General features: G+C 42.6%; 1 protein-coding gene across 1 annotated transcript in view; it reads right to left on the bottom strand.

Annotated features, from left to right (window-relative positions):
* Window positions 1-3102: 3102 nt before the first annotated feature.
* Window positions 3103-9674, bottom strand: part of LOC106810501 (protein IWS1 homolog) — a 17101-nt gene continuing 10529 nt past the window's right edge. The window contains exons 5-13 of the mRNA XM_014813880.1: window positions 8559-8682; window positions 8064-8211; window positions 7600-7682; window positions 7128-7257; window positions 6608-6725; window positions 5943-6051; window positions 5567-5629; window positions 5055-5172; window positions 3103-4615 (exon numbers count right to left, since the gene is read on the bottom strand). Coding sequence (XP_014669366.1) covers window positions 4484-4615; window positions 5055-5172; window positions 5567-5629; window positions 5943-6051; window positions 6608-6725; window positions 7128-7257; window positions 7600-7682; window positions 8064-8211; window positions 8559-8682 — 1025 coding nt within the window. The 3' untranslated portion in view covers window positions 3103-4483. The remainder of the gene's footprint in view (window positions 4616-5054; window positions 5173-5566; window positions 5630-5942; window positions 6052-6607; window positions 6726-7127; window positions 7258-7599; window positions 7683-8063; window positions 8212-8558; window positions 8683-9674) is intronic.

The raw sequence follows: 9674 nt of genomic DNA, 5'->3' as shown, positions 1-9674 counted from the left end.
TGAATTCGATGGTCATTTGAACTTGGAATTGCTGTGCGGCCAATACTTAAACTGGAGGCAGATGAGCTCGACTGGTTGATGCGTCTGACGAGTTCGTCGTGTGTAGCGGCGCAAAGGTATTCTCTCTCCATCATCGGAGTTCTTTACGTAGGTTGCTCACATTGCTGACAACATTTGCTGGTGGTCGACGGGTTTGTCCATATTGGAGCTATCGATTTTGCAAAACCTGAGCCAAAAATGAGCGCCGTTTTCGCATTTTTGCCACATGTCTTTCCCTAGCAGGGCAGTTCAGGTGGGGCAGGTTGAGCCCACAAGTAGTAACACTTGGCCGGTGGTTGTTGCGTTCGTCTGGCTACCATTGTCGGGGCTTCGGCTCCGTGATTGGGACCTCCCATTGGGCGTGTGGCTGGACTGCGGCGTCGATAGGAACTGCGAGTTGGAGCGGTCCATTCCACGTGATTTGCCGCTTGTCAGCGAGATTGATGACTGGTCCTTCATAAAATTTACCGTGTGCCGAATTTGCTGGCCCTCCACGGTTTTAGCTTGCGTTTCACTGATCTCTAGTGAGGCGTGGCCAATTATTAGATCGTCAAGGTTCAGATGTCTCTTAAGTCTCTGGCGGACCGAGACTCTGGGAACTTGCAACGAAAAAAATGATTTGCGTTGGCGTTTATCTCTTGGTAGGCAACACACGCTTTAGCCAGTTGACGAAGGCCGTGTCGCAGACCGCATCTAGTTTATCGCCCCTTCTGCGTTGCCTGGCGGAAGGTTACTTCAAGCTGCATTACTGCTTCGGCTGAAAGTCGACTGGGGCGGCTGATGGCGCACTGTTCCTAGGCATCGGCCCGTAGCATCCTCGATTGTCCGACTGTCGATATCCGTCGACTCGCGTCCCTGCATAGTGAACATTGCAGTTTCGGGTGACATCGGGCTAATAGCCATGGCAGGTCATCAGCTCTCTCAAAGCGTGTCAAGCCATTTTCCGATGCTGCCATCGGGCCATATTTATATTTTGAGTCGAGATTCAGCCTCAAATGCGGGAATGCTGGAGCAGCGCCATTATCGTTGGATGCGAGGCGAGTGGTGGTTGAGGCTTCAAGGCAATATACCTGATAGCATCGGTACCAGCAACAGACTCATCGGACAATAGCAGTCACCGGGAGTACAACAGCCGGCTCCCACTACCTCCACTACACTCCTCCAAACAGAACAATAGGAATTCGCCATGCGCGTTTATGGCATCTGCATTAAAATGCGCTCGCACATAGGCTGAGGCTTGTACGCTTGAAAAATTCTCCAGGCTATGTTCTATTGCGTGGCGCTGGCCGTTCTCATAGTTATACCTCGTCGCCAGATGATATGTTTGAGCCAAGTATTGATAACATAAGATGCCTTTATCCGCATGACACAATAGGACCTACAGGATGTTGAACATGTTTGCCGGTGTGGCCCCGATAGGTGGCAGCACTGCTGGAGGCTGGTCTCGCTAAACTGCATAATAACATAACATCAATGATGGCCTTCTTTTCAGCCCAGCGTGCGACATTATCCTTTAGTGTTATTAACCGCGTTACACTTGGATACGCGTCATTGGTGTTTCCGAATATTGATTATCTTCATCCGGCGACCAAAGGTTTAGCTACCACCAGTCGCCCACCTGCAATTTTATGACAAAAAATGGTTCTAGTAATAATGGTACGCTGCATTCGGTTAAGTCTGACAGTTCTGTGACATAAAAGCCTAACGCAAATATGCCACTCGCTGATTGTCACATTTATGGCATAAAAACGACGTTAGTTGCTTAAATAGCTGTAAGCCTACGTTGCTAGAAGAAATAGGAGCAATCTTTGCGTAGCCTGCGTTGCAACTCTACTGGGCCCTATGTACGAGTATGGCTTCCCAATCCTCAGCGCGCCTGGCGTCTCAAACATCTCTCCGTCCTGGACACCCGAGTTCTATCGGGTACACCCGTCGTATTTGCACGGCCTGGCGTAGAAAGGAAATAAATATCTATAATCTATGGCTGCAAAGACACAAATATCGCTAAATAAAATAAATAAAATAAATAAATAGAAAAAAAAATAAAGAAAAAAATAAATAAATAAATAAATAAGCTGAATAATATAAATAAAGAAATGAATAGAAGTAGATAGGATTACTAGAGCGATGTGGCCACGAGAGGATGTCTGTCAAAACAAGTGGCGAGGCATATAAGACATCGTTACTTTTATATTTACATCGGTCCAGTTACCTTCGCGATTTGCGATCGTGCACAAGAGTAATATATACACCAGCACAGGCATGCTTGCACTTACAGTCGCGGACAGCCCCAATTTCCATTGGCCTGCCGCCCAGAGAGCCCAAACTGGAGCCGGACGCACCGTTGTTGGAAGCATTGCTTGGGTAGAAGGACCGTCTCCACTGAGCCAAAGACACCATATAACGTCTGGATGTCTACTGAGAGTAAGCGCTGCTCCGGCCCATAGGGGGATCACCGCTGCAACGTAGGCATACCAGACGTCCGATTGCACGACGAAAATGGGATCTGGCGTGCATTTCAGCCAATCCAGATGAGACGCGGGATGACTGAGGAGAAGCCCGTTATGCCCGAGAATGAGGATGTGTGATCCGCAATTGCCGCGCCTGAAGCGCAGATGCTTGTCGCGGCGGGGAGGGGTTCGCGGCGGCGAAGGCGCAGCGGGCCGGACCGGCCGGGGGCAACGTGCGCTACAGCGGAGTAGGTGCGAGCGGCTGGCCAGCTATGGATCGTTGCCCGAATGAATTGCCGGGGCGCCACGATCCATAGCTGCCAGGCGAACAGTCCGCAATTATCTTGTTGAAATTATACATTTAAATTAGAGAGCTCATCAAATTCACTGTTGTGAGATGAAAAATTCTTATCACAATGTTGCACTTTATTAATGTTATAGCACCTGAGCTTTGCTCTGAACAATGACTATTCAAATGCTTTACTGTGATAGTGATGTCCAGTATATCAAGATAAATAAATGTTTAAATGAAAAAAAAATGTAATTACATCAGCTGAGCTCAATAAATGACGCCACGAGACAAAAAAATGTATGCAGTAACTGTAAAGACAAATTTTCGTTATTATTTAATTTATTCACATATACTTCGAAGTACAATGACTATATTTGACTGGAAAATGTCAAAATATTAGTCAAGTTATGAACGTCTTTACATGTTACACGAGAATTGTAAAAATGTATCAGTGACCTATTTACAGGGTGAAGTCGTTTCAGACCTTTAGGTTTAACTGAAAATAAGAAAATATTGACTATTAAAGCTGATAAAGCAACACACTAGACCAGCTTTACTTGAGCAGAACACAAATCCAGTACCATGATTCCTAGCTGGACTGTTTAATGCATTCATAAAATAGCTTCAGTTATTTAAATAAATTTTGGTATAATGCATGCATTGAAGAGTTACCTCCTGAATCATGGCATTACGTTCACTACATAAACCGCTATCATTCCGGTTTTAGTAAACTCATCCAAGCGAAGTAAGAACTTTCCCGTATGATTGAGTAACAAAAAACCCCGACCTTTATTCGAAATTATTTTAATAGCAAAAATGAGTATATTCGTTGTGCAATTTCCTAGACACGTCGAAGACAGTAATCCAGTGATTTAAATTGACATAGGCAACGATGCAACCACGTTGTACACCCAGGAAGTACAGGCATTGACCTTACTGTATTGAGTGAACTACTAGTACTGTTTAAGAAATACACTCATGAGCGTATAATTTTACAAATGTACATTTCTCAAATAATACTTATCCAAATTGTACACACAGAAGCAATATAAATGCTAGCCAATACCTACTTATATCTTATTGTCACCGATGTCTTTCACAAATTTGCAGTTTTCTGTACAAGCTCTTGCTAAAAAATATCAATATTTTACGAATAGAAATAATTTCTTTTGCATACGCACGAGCACGTTACGCTATTGTCCAAAGAGTACAATCTCACCATCTATACAGACGAGCACATTCCATCATCACATGGATTTACAGCATAGCGCAGATGTTTCACAAGACCATAAGGACTGTAAGTAAGACGAGCGATTCGATAAAGGCTGACAAGTTAAACAGTGATCAAGATATACAACAGGAATAAGCAGAGAAGGAGACAGACAGCGACAAAAGCAGACAGAGGAGAGAGAGAGAGGGGGAAGGAGAAAGAGATAGACAGAGAGAACAAGAGGGAAGAAAGCATAAAGACAAAGGGATGATGTGAGAATAAGTCAAAAGAGAGGAAGGGAGGAAAGAAAGAGGCAGATCGAGCAAGGGAGAGAGAATACCAGTAAAAGAGAAAGAGAGAGAGAGAGAGAGAGAAAGAAAGAGAGAGAGAGAGAGAGAGAGAGAGAGAGAGAGAGAGAGAGAGAGAGAGAGAGAGAGAGAGGATGAAGGAATAATGTGGGAATACGCGCGAGAGAGGACACAGTAGCCACTGCTATAAGGGCATCTTCCTTCCCTCGACACTAATCGACACTGCACGAAGGTTCTTCCTCGACATAGCTTTCTTCTCCCTAAACGTGCGTTTATGCTTCTCCAGGCGAAGGTCATTTTTCGACTTCTCGGCTTTCTGCAAATACCAAGTGAAGCCGGCATGAAACGACCAACTGACGATTGTCATTCAATGACGTCATTCTTCCTGTCAGGATTGCCGTCCATTTCACTTACAAGAGGAAAGGATTAGTGTCTTGATTTCGCATTGAGATCAAGGCAACCTGCCACTGGAACTTACAGAACTGTGTATAACAATACATGCCTGTAACAGGCAGCGTCACCTCTTGGCACAATACAGCGATATCAGATAAGTGAGTTTAGAACATCTGTTATGACAGGGAATGACTTGCAAGTGCAACTAGGGGCTGACCGGTTCGGATGTAGACCCAGTGTATGAATAATAAATATGCTCCATGATAGAACCTAAATACTGACTGAACAACTCTTTATTATATAAAAGCACAAAGTGTTACAATGCCCACGTGAAATTCAGCATAACATCGGCGTAAGCTTACCCTGATAGGCATCGCTTCCGACTCAACGTTCCATCGAGGTCGTACAACGTAGTCCCTTGTAGATGGCATCGGTACGCGTGCCCTAGCTATAAATCCAGGATCACCAGGGCGAGGTGCTCTGTAACACGAATGTCAACATAATATGACTAATTAATTGTAATTGTTAATGAATTAATAATGTTAATTGTATACCATTAATTATACAGGCGTTGTGTGCTCTACGAGTGAACAATCATGAAAGAATGTTCATTCTTTAATGTCATTTACTAGCAATGTAACTGACTGCAGTGCTATGAACCATGAATTTATGTTCGTCTAGCTTTAAAGCTACCCGAGCTACTCTATATAGTTACGCCCATAACACGCATACTAACAAACTTAATCACGAAACAGCATTATTGATCTAATAGGCCTCATACGGTTGGTTGGATTTTAACACTGGCATTAAACGTTCGAAATTAGAATAATGACCTATGAACCATGAAAAGCCATAGTTATCACCAAGCTTTTACCTGTCTTCTCCTTCCAGAGCCTTGTCAATGTCTTTTCTGGCAGGAGTCATACCACCAGCTTCACTAAAACAACAGCATTAATAAGTAAGGTGCTTTCGACGAAGAAATGGTTTCGAAATTGGTTCTTTCATCACTATGTGTACCTTATATTCATGCACGTGAATGTATTGTAAGTAAAGTCAGAAATTGAGTAGAACCAGTTAAGAACCAATGAGTAAAATAAAAAAGTCAGAAAAAACAATTATACAATAATATAAGTCCACACACACAATGCACTAAGCAGGAATGGCAAAGTAATTATAGATATCCTATAATACATAGCCTACTTATAATAGATAATGGATAATTAACATTAAAGCACAATTAGCATTCTCACACGAGCTTTCTTCGCTTTGGCATTTGCTGATAATCCCTTTGCTCTCTCTCTTCCCTTGACATGGACTTGAAATTTGAAGCCAAGTTGAAGATGGGCCTTGCCCACTCATCTAAAAAACATAGCCACAATCTATATGCCTGGCAATACCTATTTATACACATTTAACCTGCCGCATGAGATATTTGCCATTGCAATTACCAAGTATTAGCACACGGTTGTTGTCTTTCCTCGCACTATGAAGAACAATACCGCTAAACTAAATTAGCTTTATCTATTACATGCTTCCTGTGATCCTCAAAAATAAACAGCTGAAGGCACTCACAACTGTTCTGGTGCACATCACTTCAGGGTGCGAAATTAACGCGAGTCCGGAGTCAAATACTCCCTGATTTACTGTCGGACTCCCTGTTATGCAGGAGTCCGTGTGACTCCCTGAAAATTCTGCTATACTAACTAGTTCGTTCCAGAACACTGCCTCGCAGAATTAACCTATTTTTTTTAGTAAACCTTAATGTCCCAGGAAAATTTGGCAGACGTGCACCGGAAATGTCCGTTTTGTTAATATCTTTAGTTTTGAACTTCAGACTGCAGACTCCCTCTTTTTGAGGGTAGGGAGTCCGTTAGACTCACTTGTTCAAAAGTAAATTTCTACCCCTGTCACTTACTTATGAGCTTCCCAGCTTTAAATCGATTATCCTTCGTCTCTCGCGGATGTTTGTAAAGCAACATGACTGCCCTACCCACCCCACTCGTCTTCAAGAGATGTTGATCCACGGCTGGAAACTGCATAATATCAATGACTACAATAAGTCGTCATAATGTTATGTAACCAAGAATCTCCCCCGATATATCATATTATTAAGCTAGTATATAGTTCCAGTGCACTGAGCACAAATTGTGGTAAATTTTTAGTAGTCACAATGATGAAACTAACATTTGTCCAAATTTGAAAGAACACTTCAAATAATGTGTACGCTCGGATCTTTATGTATAACATAAACATTAGAAAGCACCAGCATTTTGAATGCACACATAGATGCCGCTAGCATGCTGTATTATTACAGACGGGCTCAAACTCAACGGGTTAACTTCTGCTAATTACAGCCAAGTTAAATACGCAAATCCACTGGGACAAAAAAAGAAAAAATATCATGAGAACAATGAATTCTATCAATCATGACTCACCGACTCAAGAACCTTAAGGAAACCTTCTCTAATTTGCAAATGACAAAGGCTCCTATCTGGCAGAGGCATGAACCAGTCGGCAATGGCTGTCAATACCCCAGCATCTAGTAGCGGCATTTGGAGATCAGCTCTGTGAAAAAAAATTCAATTTTTATTAAAAAACAACACATTAACATTTCACCATCTATGTTAAGCTAGTGAATGATAGACAACGTATACTGATTTACCCCTATTATAATCATAGATGAATGAAAGCATGGGGAGTTTTCCCACAATACATCAATGTATATTGATTGCTCCGGCACTGCGCACTGCTTCTAACCTGTGAGCCACACCAAACGTCTTTACCTCAGCAAAATCACGTAAAGCGCTTATTGAGATCAACCATTGATACAGACATTTACGTGAGCAAATGCTGAAGAAAATTTATATTTCTAACAGACAACAAAATTTCTACTGCGCTGATGCTCACTTGTTGAGGTGCTGCAGCACGATAGGTAGCATCTTCAGCTTCTTCACAGCTGGCTTCTTCTCCCTGTTTAAAACTCTGTCCTCCTGTAACAAACTTTCTATTTGACTTGCACCAAACATGGGAGGAATTGTACCCAAAATGGGGGGGGGGACTTGTAGCAACCATTCTCAGTAATTAATATGAAATACAAGTGAGTGACCTATGCATAACTATATTTACATCTATAGAGACGACACTGTTATACACAGAAAATACATATAATTTTGCCTTTACATTCTTTTCTGGCTCGAGCCAGATAGCTCAGGAACGACACGGCTGGCTGGAGCTTACCATGGCACAAATGATATGAGCAGTATTTAAAAAATTCAAAATCTACATTACAGTTATATTTTTGCTAAAGAAAATCAGTTATATTTCTCATAGTGGTTTAGCTGATGATCCTATCGTTGAAGCACGATACACACCTCTGCAGCCTCTTTCATGTCTTTTAACATAGCAGCGATGACATCATCATTGTCGTTTATTATGTCGTAATCTCGTTTCTTTCGTCTGTGCAATCTGTTTTCTTCTTTTTTCTTTTGGAGCATTACATCAAAATCGTAGACAATATCCCTATATTGTGCCAAGAATTAAAAAAAAATTTAATTAATAAATATTATATTCGCCTGTGACCATATAACAACTACACAATGTGACATGCCTTGCATCTAAATATACATGATGCAAAATCCCTAAATTTTACTCTACTTCTCCATGGCTTTTCCGGATTGTTTTTTTGGCATAATTCTGTGATGTTTAAGGCAATATTAATTTACAGGCATATACTGCTATTTCTAGATGACTAGTCACCCTGCACATTTTATATTTACATATATATCCATATATATTATACGCATTCTCATCACGTTGCTTCCTATATTCTCCCGTTTTCCGTTGCTAGCGAGAACAAATTCACTCACTCTTTGGGCCCTCTATCGTCGTCGCTATCACTTGACTGTGCTTTATCTGCAGGTGCCTCTTCACCCTGTTCAGCTTCTAGGCCTTCAGTCAAGCCGTCGTCAGCATCACTATCTGACACAAGTGCTGAAAACAACACAAAAGTTTCTTATTTATTATTTACAGTCATTAGTGTTGCATTACCCCTACTGTGATTATGAATTCAATTGGTAAATAATATTATTGTTCGTACGACTAATCAAATAAAAGAGAATATTCTTTCACAATCGATTGGTATCTTAGCTAGCCTGGTGGCAATTCGTTTAATATGTTTAGAAAACATGTAGTATCACTGATATTATATATATATATATAGAGAGAGAGAGAGAGAGCAAGCCGAGCGAGAGAGGTGCGAGAGAGAGAGAGGGAGAGAGAGAGAGAGAGAGAGACCGTGAGAGACCGAGAGACCGAAGAGTAGAGAGAGCGAGAGAGAGCGAGAGAGATGGCGAGAGAGAGCGAGAGAGAGCGAGAGAGAGAGCGAGAGACGAGAGACCGAGAGACGAGAACCGGAAGACCGAGAGACCGAGAGACCGAAGACCGAGGAGACCGAGAGACCGAGAGACCGAGAGACCGAGAGACCGAGAGACGCGAGAGATCCGGCGAGAGACCGAGAGACCGAGAGACGGAGAGACCGAAGAGAAGAGAAGCGAGAGAGATGACCGATATGAGAGAGAGAGAAGACGAGAGAGAGAAGAGAGAGAGAGAGAGAGAGAGAGAGAGAGAGAGAGACGAGAGAGAGAGAGAGAGAGAGAAGAGAGAAGAGAGAGAGGAGAGAGAGAGAGAGAAAGGAGAGAGAGAGAGAGAGAGATGGAGAGAGAGAGAAGAGAGCAGAGAGAGGAGAGAGAGAGATGAGAGAAGACGAGAGAGAGGAGAGAGCAGAGAGAGAGCGAAGAGAGAAGAGAGAGAGAGAGAGAGAAGAGAGAGAGAGAGAGAGAGAGAGAGGAGGAGAGAGAGTGATGAGAGACGAGAGACGAGAGGAGAGAGAGAAGAGAGAGAGAGAGAGAGAGAGAGTAGAGAGAGAGAGAGAGAGAGAGCGCAGAGAGAGAGGAGAGAGAGAGAGAGAGCGAGAGAGAGAGAGA

The sequence above is a fragment of the Priapulus caudatus genome, unplaced genomic scaffold, assembly GCF_000485595.1.
Source record: "Priapulus caudatus unplaced genomic scaffold, Priapulus_caudatus-5.0.1 Scaffold446, whole genome shotgun sequence".
Classification (NCBI taxonomy): Eukaryota; Metazoa; Priapulida; class Priapulimorpha; order Priapulimorphida; family Priapulidae; genus Priapulus; species Priapulus caudatus.
This window is presented reverse-complemented; position numbering and strand designations above follow the sequence as displayed.